This window comes from Mus caroli, unplaced genomic scaffold, assembly GCF_978045245.1.
Source record: "Mus caroli unplaced genomic scaffold, Mus_caroli_1 scaffold_8, whole genome shotgun sequence".
Taxonomy (NCBI): Eukaryota; Metazoa; Chordata; class Mammalia; order Rodentia; family Muridae; genus Mus; species Mus caroli.
Genome location: NW_028227263.1, coordinates 115,482,136 through 115,501,391, shown reverse-complemented (window position 1 = coordinate 115,501,391; position 19,256 = coordinate 115,482,136). Strand labels below are relative to the sequence as shown.

Below are 19,256 nucleotides of genomic sequence, written 5' to 3'. Positions count from 1 at the left end.
GCCTCTTCTGTCCTGGTTTCTTAAGGCACCAGGCACACAAGTGCTGAATAGATACACACACACACACACACACACACACACGTAAAATACTCAGACACGTACATTTAAAATCTGAATGGATTTATGGTAATCCCAGGACAGCAACAGGAACCAGCCCTCAGGGGACTTGAGCCAACCCTCCATCCCCAGTACCAGACCCAGTACCCAAACTCCAGTACTCGAATAATTCCCCCAAGGTACGTGCGCTGGATGCAATTCCCAGGAGCGCCCAAGACCTGTGAGGAGGAATCGGTGATTGGAGATCCCAAGGGCCAGTGTCCTATCTCTTCATCCCTCCCAAAAACTTGGACCAGACCTTGATCATCATGGAAGTCTTCTTGATGTTATGTCCAATCATGCCCTGTTCAGAGCATCTCTTTTTATCTATGACTTTAATCTGAGGAAGAGAGAAAGGAGAGACTGAAACAAAGGAATATCCAAATCTGTCCTAATCCGGAGATACTCAAAGGCTGGATAACTGGGACTCAGAGTGGGGTAAGAAGATCTGTGGATTTCCACTGACCGTGCAGAGGACCAGAGGGACAGCAGCCAAGACCCTGTACCTCTCTCTGGCGTCCTCACCTTGTTGATCACTGCGTTGCGATTAAGAAGGACATCCTGAGTCACAGTTACTGAAAGGCACTCAGGATCCGTTATTGTCACAGCCAATGCCAGCTTCTTATCCACATTAATAGTGGGTCCTGCAGGGTTGGGGTGTGGGGCTTGAAGCCTGATAGCTACATCCCATCCCCAGAGTACTCAGGCCTCGCCCCTAGGTTGCTAAGTAGGCCCCAACCATAGACCTTGGCTATCAGAGCTTGTGAAGGTGTCCTGATGTGACAATAAGACGAAGGTGAAGGTAAACCAGTTGCCCTTATCTAGGAAGAAAAGATCGGGTATTCCATAGTCGCCTGACATGTTGTAGAGTTTTTGGTAGGCGTTCATGTTGATGTATATGCCTTCTGCCGCCAGCCGGTTGCTGAACAGGTAAAAGAAGTAATCCTGGATGCACAGGATGGTCAGCTAGTGGGCGCCTGCCAGGAGGAACGTACCTCAGTTCTGTCCTCCACCAACTCCCAACAGGTCCACCTACCTTGTCCTTTGTTTTGTGTTGCCACCAGCGCCATGTGGGATCGTGCACTGGGTCTGCATAGGGCTGTTGGAACCGTCGGACACCATGAGGTGACATGAAGAAGAAGGCAGACAATTTTAGGATTGCAGTTAGCTCATAGACCGAAGTAGGAGATAATCAGCCAGCCCACCCAAAAACTCAGCTTCGTGGACCTGTGTGGGGTGTGCGAGCTTGTGGAGGCCAGAGGAAGACCTCACTTGTGTTTCCAAAGAAGCCACTCAGGGAGTTCACACCAAACCTTGGCCTGACCCGACTATTCTGCCTGGTGAGTCTCACACTTCTGCCTGTCTCTGCCTCCCCAGTGCTGGGATTCCAAGCCCAGCCCTCACAATCAGCTTTATCTGTGGGTGCTGTGATTCATACTCAGCTGGTCATGTTTTGTGTATCAAGTAGGGCCTCAAATTCAAGAGTTTTGTCTGTCTCTGCCTCTGGGATAACAGCATGCCCTGTTATACAAGGCTGTTTGTTTGTTTGTTTGTTTGTTTGTTTGTTTTTCTGGACCAGTCAAGTTCTCGAGAAGCCCAGTCTAGTCCTGAATGTTCACCTCCCAAGTGTTCAGGTTACAGGCATGAACCAGAATGTGTAATCTAAACATGCCTTCCTAGTTTTCAACCCAAGAGTCTTATGCCTAAGAACCAGTTCAAACCTGTCCTGCCTCCTGTCCCTGGACTTTCACCTTCCTCACATCTTTGAACTTCATTCAGGTTACAATCTGGCTTCACCTCAAACTCACCCCTACAGAACAGTTCCCTCTTCAGTGCCTCCAGGTGCCCACCTTATCATACTTGGAGTGCAGCCACAGCAGGTAATAGACGAGGCCTTGATAGACAGCGAGTGTGTTATTGTTGTGGAAGCCCAAGGATTCAGAGACCAGAGGTGGCAGAGCAACATAGCTCTCTGTGCGTGATGCATGCTGTTTTTTGGGCACATCAATGAAATGAACCTCCTTGAAAGGGCACATGTGGGTGAAGGAGATTGACTGGTAGTTCCTGGGTAGCCGGGGGCAACAACATGGAAGGGGAGATAAGCTGACAGTTCTTCAGGAACATCCCCAGTCTGCATTTCCCACTTCTGAGCTGCTGATTCCCCAAATTAACCTGGCCTATATCAAACTCAGTTCAGTGCCCTCGTTCTCAGCAGCCTCTAGACACACTCAGTTGGCTGTCCCTTAGACCAGAGCCCACTCCCTTCCACCATCAGTCACCATATGCTCTCTAATTGATCCCTTCTCCCTCCACCCCAGCTCGGTTGATACCTTGATTCTACCCACACAAGCTGCCTTCCTGGTGGCACAATCTGCAGATACCCAAAAGCTTTCCCCTCCCTCCATACAGTCTCACTATATAGCCCTGACTGGCTCACATATTTGAATTCCAAATTCTGCAGCCTTAACCTCACAAGTGCTGAGACCACAGAGCTGGGCCATTTCTGAAGTCTGTCAATTACAAGTAAGGCTCCCATGTCTCAAAACCCTCGGACTTTCTCCTTGCCTTCTGTTATGGTTTGTATATTCTCAGCCCAGGGAGTGGCACTACTAGAAGGTGTGGCCCTGTTGTAAGTATAGTCTTGTTGGAGTGGGCATTTCACTGTGGGGGAGAGCTTTAAAACCCTCACCCTTGCTGCCTGGAAGTTGGTACCAGGGACATCAGTATTGCTGTGGTAGTCCTGACCGTGCTTTTGTTTGGAATGTGGATTCTGGACTTTGGGATTTGGAAAGCAGTGGAATGCCTTAAGTGGAGTTTAGTGGGCCATCCTAGTAGGAATATGCAAGACTTTATTGCTGAGGGTGATTTGTTGTGGAGGCTAGGCTCTACGGGTTTCAGAGGAGAAGAATTTTAATATGTGGCCAAGAGACTGTTTTTGTCGCATTTTGATGAAGAATATGTCTGCTTTTGCCCTAGTCTGAAGAGTCTAACTAAGTTAAGGTAAAGAGATTTACATTAATTGCATTGATAAAGGAAGTCTCAGAAGCACCCATCATAGACTTTGTTCTCTGTTTAAGTTTCATGAAGACCAATTTGAACAAGCATAGCAAGCTTAGGAAAAATATATTATATATATATATATATATATATATATATGGTTTAAATATTAGAGGGGAACCAAGAAGTAGAGTGGAGCTGAGTCCTATGTTCTAGAGCATAACAGATTAAGAGAGGAGGATTTGGGGGCAAGATCCTACCCAGCTAAACTTAGATCCAGGCATGGTGGTACACACCTTTAATCCCTGGAGAAAAAGCCTAACAGATCTCTGAGTTCAAGACCAGCCCAGGACTGGGCAAGTTCTAGGTGGGAAAGAGCTCAAATCCCAGCCTCGAGAAAGTTGAATGGGGGGGGGGAGGAGGGGGAACAAGCAGCAGAACTCAGCAGTTTAGGCCATTTGGCTCTGGACTTAGACTCAGGAATAGAAGGGACTGCTGGACAATTGATGCTGGTTAACTGGAGCTAAGATATTAGCCGTTGCCCCTTGTGGTGGCACAGGCAGGTAGGATTTGCTAGAGGAGGCAGAGACAGAAGGATCACAAGTTTGAGGCCAGCCTGGGCTACAGATTAAAAAAAGAAGAAGAAAAGAAGAAAAGAAAATAGTGGTGATTAAGAAGAGACCAGCATCACTGAGGTGCAATGTTCTGGGAGGTGTTTTCTGAGAGCACAAAGAAGCTGTGTTCCAGAGAGAGCGAGCCAAGGTTGTATCTCATACTGCGGCTGGACTTGGTAATGTGTAAAAATCTCCCAGGTGGTATGTGTTTTGAAGGCATGAAGGCAACATGAAGAACAGCTGGAGCTTGGCCCTGTGAGAGGCCATGGATGGCCATTGGTGAAGGTGTATCCCCAGTTGCAGTTGACAGCCCAGGACTGAAGGGGTCACGCAAAGGAGTTGAGGCTTGTCACCATAAAGACAGTCTCTGAGAGGCTATTAGTGAAGCCTAGTTGCAGTGGAAGAACCAAGCATATTAGAAATGCGAGTATCATGGGATGGCCACCAAGAACAGCAGTGGCAATGGAGTGGATCAATCTGAGCTAAGGCTGCTACAGAGGGAAAAGCCAGAGAAGTGAGGCCAGCCTTTTGGAGGAGCCCAGAAGATCATGTGTGGATCCCAGACATTGGAAAGAGAACCTGTATCATTGAACTTGCCTTGCAGACCCCAACATGTTGAGATACCAAAGCTGTGGGCTTTCTGCTGAGGAAAGCTATTAACAGGGAGTGGAACCAGCCCAGGACAAAGAAGGTTGTTGCAGCCAACAAAGATGAAAATGGAATTGAAGATCTGAAGACCACACTGACATCAGACACAGAGATGCAGAGTTTGGAGATTGCCCACCTGGCTTCCTGCCTTGATTTGGGAATTTCAGTTAAGTATCAGATGAATGTCAGAAGAGACTTTGGACTTTTAACATTGTTGAGACTGCTATAGACTATGGGGACTTTTTAGGTATTGTGCATTATGCTTTGTTTAGGTGTGGCCCCATAGGCTCTTATGTTTGAACAAGCCTACTGGGGCCAGGGAGTGGAATGTGATGGTTTGTACATTCTTGACCCAGGGAGTGGCACTATTAGAGGGCACGGCCCTGTTGGAATAGGTGTGTCACTGTGGGCGTGGGATTTAAGACCTTTATCCTAGCTGCCTGGAAGCCAGTATTCTGCTAACAGCTTTCAGATGATGTAGAACTCTCAGCTCCTCCTGAACCATGCCTGCCTGGATGCTGCCATGTTCCCAGTTTGATGATAATGGACTGAACCTCTGAACATGTAATCCAGCCCCTATTAAATGTCGGTTTAAGAGTTGCCTCGGGTCATGGTGTTTGCTCACAGCAGTAAAACCCTAACCAATACACCCTCTAACACCCTTCCACTTCCTCCTCATAGCTTAGCTCCTCCCTGATGCCCCAAGCCCTCCAGCTGCACCACACTCTTCCTCTGATCTGTGTTCCATGTTTTGCACCCATCCATCCCCACCACCAGGTTATCCTTAGGGTGACTCTGGGTCCCACCCCTGGGTGGGACCTCTGAGACAGCTTCATGGGCCCAATCTTCTCACCCTTGGTTCGCCACTGTGAAGGGTTTGGGCAGGTTGTACTCCATCAACGTTCCCACAGGCAGGAGCCTCTTGACCAAACGTTCTTTTCCAACATCAAAAAGATAGACCAGCTGGGGCCAGAAGCAGGCATGTAAGGGTGTGGAAACCTTGTAGCTCCCAACCTGCTCCCCATCTCCACCCTACCAAACCCTCCTGGCACCTGGAAAAGATCCCCATCCTCAAAGAAGAGGGAGACCAAGGACTCATCTTCTGAATGGAGGGGAGACATTTGCATCTTCTGCAGGTTATGGTAGGTCTCCCAGCCTTGGGAAGGGACCACCTGATATACATCATAGCCACCCTCCAGAAAGTACCAAATCTGTGGATCCAGCAGCATATATATGAGTCTTCAGGAACAAGGGAAGCCTTCCTACTCTCCCACTCCACTGTGTCCTTCCAAGGATGTGCACTCTTTGGAAAAGTCCCCCATCCCCTCTGAGTTCCAGGACCCTGTTAGAGGTAGCACCTTCTACTGACCTTTATTTTGGGGTCCCTGAAGGGTGTTCACCCTGACAGGGCAGGAAGATTTGGAGGTGAACAAGGAGGGCTGAGGGAGAAAGACAGGGTATCTCACCTCTTCATTTTCTGTGACAACAGCCATTTGTCCTTTGAAAGAGTTGACCATGTATTTGATGGTGGACTCCTTGGGGAAGTCCGCCAGAAAAATGAATTCTTCCCTATTGTAGCTGCAGGGGCAGAGAGAGTGCACTTGAGCATGGGCACATCTGGTGTTCTGGACACCTGTTTTTCCCATCGCATCCATAATACAGCAAGTAATCAGATTGCTTGTTCTCTGACATTGTAAACACTAGCAAAGTGACCCTGGGACTGTGGCTCTAGCTTCCACTGTGTAAGAGAGTGTCCTTGTGCTCTTGGACCTCTATCTCCCCATCTCTGCTTTTTGGGGGACCCCAGGACTCAGCTATCTGGCCTAGGACAGTAAAAGTACTACCTTGCCTAGAAATGGGGCTCTAGTGGCAAACCCTTGAGCCCTGGATCCAGTCATGCATGAAGCTAGACCTTCATCTTTCCATGCATCAGTCAGTAGATTCTTTGTGCTTAAGTGATTTTTGAGTTGGGTTCCTTTCTTTTAACCAAATGCATCATGAAAAAGCAGATGCCAACTGTCCATGAACAGGGCCTCTGGGTTCCTGAAGAATAAGAGGGTAGATCCCAGAAAACACTTTCTATTGTTCACGTGTCCCATCCAGAAAAGTTTCATTTTACAAAAGGGGGCTCCCAGAGCTGGAGTGGGAAGATTCTGTTCAGAGTCCTCATCTAGAGTCCACTAGAGAGGGTTCAGGGGCAGGGCTTACCAGCCAAGGACTTTCCTAACCTAAGCAAGACCTTGAGCTCCACCCTAGTGCCTGGATTAACTCCAGTTCCAGGGTTTCCTCTTCTGGCTCCACAGACACCTGTACTCCTTTGTGTGTACCACCACCACATAGACACACACATTCACATAATTTAATAAAATAAAACTGGAGTTATGGCATAGGCCTTTAATTTCAGCCTTGGGGAGACTGAGCCAGATAGAACTTTGAGTTTGAGGCTAGCCTGGTCTACAGAGTGAGTTCTGGGACAACCAGGGCTACATAGGTGAGACTTGTCTCAAAAACAGATTAAAATTATTTATGTAAACAAATATGTGTGTGTGTTTGCAGGCGCATCTGTGTGCCTGGATCCCTGGGGAGATGGCTTACACCTACCTTTGCAGGATGAAGTTGCCCCAGATGTACAACATGTTGTTCAATGTGTTGAAGAACAAGCCCTTGGGTGTCATAGGAGTGTTGGTGTATGTCTCTGTATCAAGGAGCACCAAGAAGTCTAGTTCCTTAGCTGACCACAACAGAGGAGATGAGGAGGCAGGGGAGAGGAGAAGAGTGCTCACCTGGTCTCTTCCTGATCACTGTCCACCCTGGAAATCACCCTTGCCCTTTGGTCCTACCTTCGGGTATAAACTCTGGTATTTTGTAGAGGATATTCAGAGTCTTGAACTCTAGAGATAGGAAAACAGCATCCAGAAACCTGAAGAACTCTCTTGAAACCCTAATCTCACAATCTCTGTAAGCAAAGTCAGAGTTACTATTCTCCAAGCTTTATATGTGACTCTGCTGTCAACTGAGTAAGGTGACTATTTAATCCCAGCACTCGGGGAACCGGGGCATATGAATCTTTTGAGAGTTTGAAGACAGCTTGGTCTACAAGGGGAGTTCTAGGCCAGCAAGGGCTACACAATACAACCTTGTCTCAAAACACAAAAACAAACAAACAAACAAACAAAACAATAAAACAATTCCCACCCACCCTAAAGGACCTAGTGATTTTCCATTTAACATAGAATATTTTCCTTGACTTATTATATATATTCTATATCATTATGTATGTGTATGTATGCATTCACATGCGCATTCTTCAGCAACAGAGGACAGCTTTTGGGAGTCTTCCTCTTTCTACCATGCGGGTCTTGAGAATTGAGCTTAGGTTATCACTTTTGGTGGCAAGTGCCTGTACCCACTGAGCCATCTTGCTGACCTAGAATATCAAAATGCAAGTGTGTGTCCACTTGGGGATTCCTCCTCTATTGTCGTTTTTGAGACAGTTTTTATCTCAAAGGAACATAAAACTGAATCTCCTTGTGGACTACAGGGCCTCCCTGATGTAGTTCTGTTCGGTCAGCAGGCTTCCAACTTGTCCTCTTCTCTCTGTCCTAGACACACTGGCTCCACCAGCCCACTGCACACCTTATCTAAGAGTGGCATGTGTAGGGTGGCCTATGGTGACAGTCCCCGCCCCTGCATGTTCCCTCCTGACCTCCAGGCAACCTGATTTACCTGTATTAAAGTTGACTAGGTAAAATTGCCCAGAGTCAATTTTCACTAACAACAGCAGGTTCCTCTCATCAGCGATGTATATAGCCCAGTCGATGCTGCAGTTTTTACCTGTTGGGGGAGAGAAGAATCCACAGCAGTCTAGAATCCAGCTATCTCCATAACCTTTCACACCCTTTCTCAGAGGCCTACCACCCTCCTATTCCAGATCCCAGCAAAAAAAAAAAAAAAAAAGAGTACCTGGTAACTTCTCACATACTGACCAGCCATCTGGCACCATCTCAAAGGACACGAGGCCATCTGTGGATCAAGTCAGATGCCATGCTCAGGCCCTTTCTAGTCCACCAGCACCTGCAGGGCATGCTACCCAACCAGAACTCCATCAGGGTCCTCCACACCTTGAACCTCTTAGTCCAGGGATTCTAGGGATCAGGCTGACTCCCGGCATTCTCATCTTTACACTTGACCTACACTTAACCTAATGTCTCAAAAACCTTTTTAGATATGGAGGGGTGACCAATACAAGCCAGTCAGAGTGCATCCTGTGGCTGGGTGTTAGAAGTGATGTAGTGAGGTGTGGTGGTGCACAATGGGTGACCTAGCATTTACTGGTAGATTCCACACAGACTGTCTAATGCTTAGCCACACTCTGGCCCTGCGTTTGTCTTTTTTAGTCCAAGATGGGTTCCAGCACTTGGTCCTTCGGCCTTAGACTTCCAAGGGTTATGACTACCATCTGTGCACCACCATTGAATTTATTTAATAAATTCACCAGTGAATTTATTTAATCTTTATATTAATCCCCCCAATACTACAGTACTGTCATCTGGTCCCATTTTACAGATGGGAAAGTGTGTGTGTAACTCCTGTTACTTGGTGAAAGCCACAGATCTAGGGTTCCATGGAGCAGGCAGGTGGCAGTGGGAGTACCTGTGTTACATATGGTTGTCAATATGAGATTTGTTTACAGGGACTCATCAACTATTCTTTTTCGTTTGTTTTTCCAGACAGGGTTTCTCTGTAGAGCCCTGGCTGTCCTGGAACTCACTCTGTCCACCTGGCTGGCCTCTAAATCAGAGATGGGTCTGTCCCTGCCTCCTGAGTGCTGAGATTAAAGGTGTGCACCAACACTGCCCAGCTTATCGTCTATGCTTGCTCTTTTAAAAAAACCCAGACAAACAAACAAACAAACACACACACACACACACACACACACACACACACACACTCACTCACACAATCTTTTCAGCTGAGCCTGGCAGATGCCGGCGGGAAACTGAGGATCTTGGTGGGATCCCTGACTGTCGGTGCAGGCCTTTAATTCCAGAGGCAGAGGCTGGGAGAGCATTATAGATTTGAAGCTAGCTTGCTCAACATAGTGAGTTCCAAGAGATTAAGCTACATGGTAAGATCCTGTCTCAAAAAAAAAAAAAAAAAAAAAAAAAAAACCCAAGTAAATGATGTGGAATGAGAACATGGAATGAGGAAGGCCGTGCCTGCCTCTGTTGTATGACCTCTTGACTACCAAGAGATGTGGTAGTCCTGACTAATAGTGCATGTGAGCACACAAATAGCATTGTTATGATCCCCTCTGTGTGTGTGTGTGTGTGTGTGTGTGTGTTTGCATGCCTATATGTATATGTATTACCCGAGTGCTTGGTGTTGGAGGAGGCCAATGGAGACCATCAGATCCCCTGGAATGTGATTAGGAACTGAAGAGCAGCCAGTGCCCTCAGTCTCTGAGCCATCTCTCTGGTCCATCCCCCCATTTTTTTTTTTTTTTTTTGAGAGAAGGTCTCACTATGTAACCCTAGCTATCCTGGAATTCCCTACATTGACCAGGATGGCCCCAAATCCCTACATGCTGTGCATATATGTGTGGGTTAGAGGGGCACCCTGTGGGATTTGGCTCTTTTCTTTCTTCATGTGGGTCCCAGGAACTGAATTCAAGTCCTCAGGCTTAGCAGCAAGCATACCCATTTCCATACATACAGAACAACCTTGAGCCTGCCACCTCTCCTGAGGACACATGGCAAGGAATAGGAGCCCTAGGTGAGAGTGTAGAAAATTCTTTCCTGAGTATTCAGAAGACATGGCTTGTACCTGTGATGGTCCCGATGTGAATATAACCCTCATTCTTGCCAGTGGTGAGGGCTAGGACGTACTCAGAACCATTGCCACTGACATACACCGGGCACAGTCTCTTGATGCACTCGCTAGGCAGGACACGAACCCATCTGCCTGGAGGGCAAACATGGGGACTCAAAACCAGGTTGGTCAAAATGGGGCCTGAACCCCAACCCTTTCCTTCTGGGTCTTACAGAGCTTGCTACCTGTCCTCTTAGCCTGGAGCAACATGTCTTTGTGGAGCTGGGGAGACTCGAGAGCAACACCTGTCACTTTTATAACAACACCCCACCCCATTCCATCCTCTATTCTTGAATTCTAATGTGCTATGACTGGCTTTGGTTTTATGAGACAGGGCTTTAACACTGTAGCTCTGGCTGGCCTCAAACTCCATATATAGCCCAGGCTGTTCTCAAATAGGCCAGCTTCTAGCTGCTGCCTTCCTCAATGCTGCAGTGTCAGTGTTGGGTATGTGTGGGGCAGTGGGCTGGGCAGAGACAGCCTGGTCTCCAGTCGAGCAAATATCTAGAACCCCAGGATCCTGATGGATGGTGATTTCCACCAACATGGGACGGAAGGTGTTCTATCATGTCTCCTAGACCCCTGGACCCTGTTGAAGTTACCACTCCCACAGCCCCCACATGAGAGATGTGTGACTATCAGTCACGCAGACAATGTCCCAAGCTCCGGGCATTCTGGCTAGACACCACCCCCACAGTTACCTGACCATAGCCAGGTATGTTCCTCTCCATAGTTACTTGGCAACAGCAAGATAGTCCGACCTATAAAAGAATCTGCTTGGCCCCTCCTCGTACTCTTAAACTCACCTTTCTTACTCTCTAGCCCTCCTTTCTCTCCTTTCCCCCTCTCTCCATGTGGCCATGGCCGGCCTCTCTCCCTCTTTTTACCTTCTCTCTTTCTCCCTGCCGTTCTACAATAAAGCTCTAAAACCATAGACTGTCTCATCAATGCCTGCAGTGCTTGAGCGATGGGATAGGCTTTCCCCTGAGGAGTTTCGTCTAACCTCCCACTGGAAGGCCATCCTGTGCTCCAGCCACAGTCTGGACCAAGGACTCTCGCCCATATAGGAACCACACAGTGCCCCCCCTCCCCGTCCTCTCCTCCCTTTGGTTCTGGGGCTGACCAAGCTGTCCTGGGGCCCCCATTCTGTTCTCAGCTCTTCCACAGTATCCAGCGTGGGATGCCTGAGATTGAGAATGTGGTACCTGGGGCTATCCCTTGTCCACACCCGCCAAGTTGGGGTTTAGTGGCTTCACACAGCCAGACACCAACCCGGGGCTATGTGGAAAGCATGTGGCAGTCCTTCTGCATCCGCCCACCCAGAGCACCAGAACTCTGGTGGAATGCTGGTTTTCTCCCACTCCCTCTCCCCACCCCCCCAGGTATGTACCACTCTACTGGGGCTTTTTGTGAGGTCTAGATGGGCTACCCCTTCTTTTGTTCCCTTGGTTCTGAACTGTGTGTTGGACAGACTGAGGCAAATCAGAGGCCCTGCTATTATGCAGCCACTAGCCAAAAGATGTGTGGCTCTCTGGGTCTGGGTGTGGGTAGGAATCACCAAGCTTAGCAAGGAGACCAAGAGTTACAGTGAGTACCTGGATAGACCTCTGTCTGAAGCCAAGTGCTCATGGGCTTCTGGGTCAGGTAAGCCAACCCACAGGTGCGCCCCACCTCTCCTGGTTTGTTTTGCCCTCTCCTCCATCCCAGAGGGAGTGGCTTGAACCAGTTCTCACTCAGTGTCCCAGGCTCTCTGGGACCTAATTCATACATACATACCCCACGATTGCCCTGAACTAGATCATCTCAAGTGCTAGGATTAGAGGTTGGCAACATCCCTACCCATGTGTGTGCTCCTGCCTCTCCAGGGTCTCATGTAGCCCAGATTCATCTCAAACAGGTTATGTAGCTAAGGGTGACCATAAGCTCCTGATGCCCTTGCCTCTGTCTCCTAGTTTTGGGATGAAAGATGTACACCATGGTAATGCCTGGACTTTTTCCTTTCTGGTCAATATCCTTCTTGGTTTTGTTTCTCTGACACCCACATGGCTCCTGCCCCCTACCCCAAGTCCAGTGTACTCACTGCTGCCATGGCTTTTGTCAAAGAGTGTGATGTAGGTGCCTGTGAAATAGTAGACGAGCTGGTTCTGTCGAATGAAGAGCGTGCTCTCGGTGGCAATGGCGTCATGGATGGTGGCTGAGAAGCCAAGAATGGGACAGTAGTAGGAGCCGACCCAGCAACTGTCAATACTCAGCTGCAGGGGAGCAGAGAACACCATGTGAGACAGTGTGAGACCTCAGCCTCTGAGTTCTGCCTTGGGTATCCATGCTGGTCTAACCGCTCAGATAAGCACACTACCCAAGTTCTGAGCATTGTACACAACCTGGAGCTAAACAGTGTTCAATGTGTTCAACAGTCCCTCTGCCCATGTCAGAGTTCTGCTCCCATGGATAAAAAAAAAAAATAGTCCATGTTGAATCTGGAGAGATGGCTTAGTGGTTAAGAGCACTGATTGTTCTTCAAGAGGACCCAGGTTTGATTCCCAACATCTACTTGGGGGCTCACAATTCTCTCTAACTCTAGTTAGAGGGGATCCAGTGCCCTCTTCTGGTGTCTGTAGGCACCAGGCCAGTGCTCTTAACTGTTGAGCCACCTTTCCAGCTGTGTGTGTGTGTTTATGTGTGTGTGTGTGTGTGTGTGCATGCATGCCCACGCGGGTGTGTATTTTTTATAAAGAGTGTTACTATGTTGCCTGGGTTAGCCTTGAACTTTTTATGTAAATCAAGATCAGGCTGGTCTCAAACTCACAGAGATCTGCTTGCCTCTACCTCTTGAGTGCTGGGATCAAAAACGTGCACCACTATCCCTGGCTCTTCTCCCTCTGTCTCTGTCTCTGTCTGTCTTCCTGACTCTCTCATATATATGTGTATACATGCACATATATGTGTTTTTACATATATATTTCATTTTTTGTATGTATAGGTGAACTCCCTGATATATTTAAGTCTGGTGCCTGGGGTAGCCACATGAGGACTGTTGATTCTTGGAAAGTGGAGTTACAGACAGGTATAAGCCATCATGGCGGGCTAAAAAAATCAAACCAGTGTCCTCTAGAAGAGAAGCCAGTGCCCTTAATTTTTCAATCATCCTCCATCCCATATCTACATATGTAACATTTATCTATGTATTAAATGTTGAGACTAGGCATGATGGAGAACCAACTTTAAACCCAGCATTAGGGAGGCAGAGGCAGGTGAATCTCCGTAAGATCCAAGTCAGCTTAATCTATATATTAGGCTCTAGGCTAGCCAAGGTTACATAGTAACACATTGGCTTTTGTGTTTTGTTTGTTTTGAGACAGGGTTTCTCTCTGTAGCCCTCACTCTCCTGGAACTCACTCTGTAGATCAGGCTGGCTTTGAACTCAGGGATCTGCCTGCCTCTGCCTCCCAAGTGCTGGGCTTCAAGGTGTATACCACCACTGCCTGACATATGACTGTGTCTTTTTTTTTTAAAGATTTATTTATTTATTTATTTATTTATTATATGTAAATACACTATAGCTGTCTTCAGACACTCCAGAAGAGGGCGTCAGATCTCCTTACAGATGGTTGTGAGCCACCATGTTGTTGTGGGATTTGAACTAAGGACCTTCAAAAGAGCTTACACGCTGAGCCATCTCACCAACCCAACCATGTCTTAACAAAATAAAACAATAACAAAAATATAATTGACCAATAACTTTTAAAAATATAATTCATGGTGCTGGTGAGATTGTTCAATGGGTAAGAGCACTGACTACTCCCCTGAAGGTCCTGAGTTCAAATCCCAGCAACCACAAAGTGGCTCACAACCACCCGTCTTGAGAGCTGATGTCCTCTTCTGGTGTGTCCTAAGACAGCTACAGTGTACTTATGTATAATAATACATCAATCTTTGGGCCAGATTGAGCAGGGACTAAGCTAGTGGAGTTGATCAGAGCAAACGAGGCTGACCGGAGGAACGGGGTTGACTGGAGCTAGCAGAGGTCCTAAAATTCAATTTCCAATGACCATATGAAGACTCAAAACCATCTGTACAGCTACAGTGTACTCAAATACATAAAAATAAATAAATCTTTATATTTCGTTATTTTAAATTATGTATCTCTGTGTGTGCATGAGAGAGAGAGAGAGAGAGAGAGAGAGAGAGAGAGAGAGAGAGAGAGAGAGAGTTTGTGTAGGAGTTACAGTGTCCAGAGGCACCAGATTCCCTGCAGTTTGAGTTACAGGAGGTTGTGAGCTGCCATGTGGGTGCTGGGACTTGAACCCAGATCATCTGGAAAAACAGCCAGTAATCTCAGCCTCCTACCCATCTCTCCAGCCCACGCCCCCAAGAAGTGTCTTTTTAAAAAAAAAAAATTGAGCCTATGCTTCTTAGCAGTAAAATTTTTCTTCAAGCCCTGGTGCTGTAGACTGGCATATCTTTGAAATCCCATTCTGTAGGCCCAGACCCCCTTCAGGGTCTAAGACCCAGCACTGCCCAGAAAGCCAAGCCTGAATCTGCCTGCTATCACTCACCTCCAAGAGAACATAGTCCTGGAAATTAGAATCTGAGAACAGGATGGCCTTTTCATCATAAAAGCCCCCAAGGATGAACACGGGGGCATGGTTCACAGTGTACCACAGGGGTCTTGATTTCGAAAGCCTAAAGTGACTCGACTTCAGAACAAGGCTCTGTCAGGAAAACAGAAATGCCATTCAGCCCTCACCTACCTGACTGTACCTCCATCTCTGCCACAGCCAAAGTTCTCATCTGACTACAAAGCCTCTGCTGCTTGCTGTCACCTCCCTAACCCCATTCTCCTCCACTCTATGGCTCCTCTCTAACCCAATCCCAGCCTCTTCCTTACATTCAGCTCACTCCAGGGATTTTACATCAGCGGCCTCTTCATTCCCTTTCCATCTTCATGCCCCCTACTTTTGAAGTGAGGTGCATTCTTGGCAAGTCCTCTGAGCTCCATCCCCATGATGGGGAAGCATGCATAGCATGCTCAGAACATGGCTTCAGGGCTCTGGATTTAGCTCAGTGGTGATGTGGCTGGTCTAGCATGTATGAGGACCTGAGTTCAGTCCTCAACACACACGCATGCACGCACACACACAGTCTCCCCCGCCCCTTGCATAAACACACGCACACTCTCATAACACACTCACACTGGAATATGGGTGTGGGAATCATGAAGAATGGTTTGAGGTCTCTTTCTCTGGGGATCTCTCTGACAGGAGGTAGGGAATTGGAGCCTCAGTGTTCTTGTCTTTGAAGTGCATATACACAGCATGTGAGCTGGCTTAGTGGGTAAAAGACACTTGCCACCAAGCTTGATGTCCCGAGTTAAATGACAGAAACAGAGAATCAACTCCTGAAAGTTGTCTTCTCACTTCCATGTATGTGCCCCATGTGTGTCTTCCACCACAAAATACAGAAATGAGTTAGAAAAGTTAAAATGGATCTGTAGGCCTGGCTTGGTGCCCCACATCTAGGACTAGTACTTGGGAGGCTGAGGCAGGAGTGTCACATAGCTTGCCTGGTCTGTATAATGAGTTCTAGACCACTGCCAGGTTTACTGACACCTTGTTACAAAACACTACACAGGAGCCTGTGAGATGGTTTGGCAGGCAATGGCTCCTGCTGCCAAGTCTAATGTCTTTGAGTTCAATCCCAGGCAATTCCACATGGTGGCAAGAAAACAGGCTCCTAAAAGCTGTCCTCTGACCTCCATGTGCATACCATGGTATAAGCACATACAAAATAATGTAATAAAAAATCTACACAAAATCCAGCGAGGCAATGGGGATGGGCTATCTATCACCCTGTGTTTACCTGGAAAGCGATCTTCAGACTCTAGCACGGGGGAGGTTGTGTGTGTGTTTTGTGTGTGTGTGTGTGTGTGTGTGTGTGTGTGTGTGTGTGTAAGCACCTCTCCCTCTCCATATATACCCTGAAAGAGGAACTCCAAGGTACTGTTGGAACAAATGGCACCTGGGGCCCAGAGATGAAGAAAGTGCTCTGCACATGAGATGGATCTGTGTTGGTTTGGAGCTTTGAAGACAATGTGTGTCCACTTCCTGTATTATCCCAGTTGGCAGCCCTCACCTCATATCCTATGGCGAATAAGGATTTACCACTTGCATCTCTCTTCAAGAAGCCATTCATATTCACATAGAACCTGCAAGCAGGTTCCAGTGAGGAATGCCATCTCAGGGGACCCGCCCAGCTCACAGCCACCTTCCCCTGCCACCTCCCTTTTGCTTCCCCTGCTTCCTTTGGGATTCTGGGGGTTGCCTTTCCTCTGAGTGTGCACACTACCAGAAACAGCACCTTTTCTTGGGTACGAAGGGCCCTATACCATTGGTATAGATGTCCACTGAGGAGACCACGGAACCGTTTTTAAAGGGCATGGGTGTGTACCAGTTCAGGATGCACATGGCCTCTGCCGGGCAGTATCCTGATGGTTGGATGGGGCACGGGCAAGAGAGAGGTATTAGGAGACTGCCAGAAGCCCAGGTGGGCTCAGGGCACTCCCCAGACACTCCCACCCCCACCCACCACCGTCAAGCAGGTTGGCCCACCTGTGCTGCGCATTGGAGCAGCCTCCATCAGAATCTGCACATTTTCCATCTTCCAACGGTAGAAATTGACTGAGTACATGTAGTTGATCTGGACCATGGGCTTCATCCCCATCAGGTGGCCCTTTCGGGCCAGCTCCTCGCTATTCTGAAGGGGAGAGGGCATAACTTAGTATCAGGGTCCATTGCCTGGAGACCCCTGGAGTAATGTCCTATACCCAGAGCTGCGTGGGCACAGCAGGTTCTCCCCACCATGGAAGGGTAAGAGATTGTGGCTGTGCAGCCTGCTGTGATGGCACACACTCGTTCCCTGTGCTCCAGAGAGTGAGACAGCAGGCTCTTTCGTTCAAGGCTAGTTCAGGAGGGCACATAGGGAGTTTGAAGTCAGCCTGGGCCATAAATAAAGTATGGCTGTCTCAAAAGTAAGCAAATCAATAAAATCCAGAGGGTGGTGTAGTAACAGTCACCTTCCACCCCCTCAGGAGATGGAAACAGGAGGATCACCAGAAGTTTGAGACCAGTTTGTTCTATACAGAGAGTTCTAAGTGAACCTGTCTCCTGGGTTTATATTCTCTCTTCTGGAATCTGTACCAGGCACACATGTGGTATACAGGCACACATGCAGGCAAAACACTCATAGATATAAATAAAATGTTTTAAAAACAAAAACATTCGACTCAAGGGTGGTGACTTAAATCTGGGATCCCAGCACTCAGATAACAGAAGCAGGAGAATCAATGCAAGTTCAAGGCTAGCCTGATCCAAGTAGGGAGTTCTAGGACAGCGGGGGCTCCATAGTAAGACATTGTCTCAAAAAACACACAAACAAAGCTGGGCATGGTTGTACACACCTATAACCCCAGTACAGTACTTGGGAGAAGGAGGCCGGAGGACCCTGAGTTAAGGACAGTCTGTGACACATATGACCCTAGTTCAAACCAACATAGAAAGCAAATGGTACTTGGGTGACTGAGTGCCCAGCCCCTTGGTTCTTGTAGCATAGTCAACCAGCTTTTCTAGGACCAAATTATCACTTTTGTGGTGTTTTATCACGAGTGAGTTATAGTTCAATATACTAAAACATTTTGTTGGTGTCTTGAGAAAGGATCTTTCTACATCACCCAGGCTAGACTCCTTTGTTCTGTAAACAGAGACACACATCGACACTCTTTTTTTTTTTACTTCCTTTCTTTAGATTTACTTATTTTACTTAACATGCATCAATATTTTGTGTGAATAACCTGTATGTGTACCGTGTGCATGCTTGTTGTATCCCCGGAACTGTGGTTATGTGTGGCTGTGAGCACCGGATGGGTGCTAGGAATCAAACTCTGGTTGTCTACAACAGCAACGAGCACTCTTAACCAATGAGCTCCTACCTCTCTGGTCCTGCAGTGAGACTGCTTCCCTAGTATGGTGAGGGCTAAGCTCTTTCCTCATCACAGAATAAGAACAAGTGCAGTGGTCCAATGGGCTTTCAGAATCCCAGCAAGCTCCCACGGAGCCTGGAGAGGTCAGGAGGTCAGAAGTCTGAGGTGGTTCTTTGCTATACGAGTCAGTCAGCCTGGCTCTCATGAGACTCCGCTTCAAAAACACTAATAAAAGAATCAGGTGATGATGGCACACACCTTGAATCCCAACACTAAGGAGGCAGAGGCAGGTAGATCTTTTTGAGTCCAGTCTACATAGTAAGACCCTGTCTTCAGAGAAAGAACCTACAGAATAGGACACAATGTTTGCAAATCATCTGTATGACATTATTCAAACCATTATTCAAAATATATAAATAATTTTTACAGGCTGGAGAGATGGCTCAGTGGTTAAGAGCACTGACTCTTCTTCCTGAGGTCCCAAGGTCAATTCCCAGCAACCACATGGTGGCTCACAACCATCTGTAATGGGATCTGATGCCCTCTTCAGGTGCCTCTGAAGACAGCTGCAGTGAACTCATATACATAAGATAAATAAAATCTCTAAAAATTAATAATAATAATTTTCACAAATCAATCATTAAAAGTAAAAAAACAAAACAAACAAACCCTTCATTTTAAAACGAGCAAGGGAGGCTGGAGAGATGACTTAGAGGTTAAGAGCACCAACTCCTCTTCCAGAGGACCCAGGTTTAGTTCCCAGCAAACATATGGTGGCTCACAACTGTCTGTAACTACAGTTCAGGACACTTGACACCCTCCCATAGACAAGCATTCAGGCAAAACACCAATGCACACACAATAAAAAGAAATAAATCATTTTTAAAAATAATAAAACCAAAGGAAGGCCAATCCAGATGGCATATTCCACCTTTGATCCTGGCAGAGGCAGGCAGATCTCTGTGAGTTCCAGGATAGCCAGGACTCTGTAGAAAGACCCTGTCCTAAAGAACAAACCAACCAACCAACCAACCAACCAACCAACCAAAATGGGC

At 47.4% G+C, this 19,256-nt stretch overlaps 1 protein-coding gene across 2 annotated transcripts in view; it reads right to left on the bottom strand.

The window, feature by feature from the left end:
* LOC147003351 (cation channel sperm-associated auxiliary subunit gamma 2) overlaps positions 1 to 19,256 on the bottom strand; it is a 29,666-nt gene that overhangs the window by 7,176 nt on the left and 3,234 nt on the right. Inside the window, exons 5-23 of one of the 2 annotated variants that reach the window (XM_085841951.1) lie at positions 16,835 to 16,979; positions 16,572 to 16,710; positions 16,359 to 16,431; positions 14,783 to 14,938; positions 12,307 to 12,478; positions 10,182 to 10,319; positions 8,319 to 8,378; positions 8,082 to 8,189; positions 7,196 to 7,246; positions 6,957 to 7,086; positions 5,822 to 5,933; positions 5,408 to 5,566; positions 5,209 to 5,318; positions 1,947 to 2,160; positions 1,133 to 1,195; positions 843 to 1,041; positions 622 to 740; positions 356 to 436; positions 219 to 275 (exon numbers count right to left, since the gene is read on the bottom strand). In XM_085841951.1, the coding sequence (XP_085698077.1) occupies positions 219 to 275; positions 356 to 436; positions 622 to 740; positions 843 to 1,041; positions 1,133 to 1,195; positions 1,947 to 2,160; positions 5,209 to 5,318; positions 5,408 to 5,566; positions 5,822 to 5,933; positions 6,957 to 7,086; positions 7,196 to 7,246; positions 8,082 to 8,189; positions 8,319 to 8,378; positions 10,182 to 10,319; positions 12,307 to 12,478; positions 14,783 to 14,938; positions 16,359 to 16,431; positions 16,572 to 16,710; positions 16,835 to 16,979 (2,286 nt within the window). The remainder of the gene's footprint in view (positions 1 to 218; positions 276 to 355; positions 437 to 621; positions 741 to 842; positions 1,042 to 1,132; positions 1,196 to 1,946; positions 2,161 to 5,208; positions 5,319 to 5,407; positions 5,567 to 5,821; positions 5,934 to 6,956; positions 7,087 to 7,195; positions 7,247 to 8,081; positions 8,190 to 8,318; positions 8,379 to 10,181; positions 10,320 to 12,306; positions 12,479 to 14,782; positions 14,939 to 16,358; positions 16,432 to 16,571; positions 16,711 to 16,834; positions 16,980 to 19,256) is intronic. The other variant, XM_085841950.1, reaches the window with a different exon arrangement.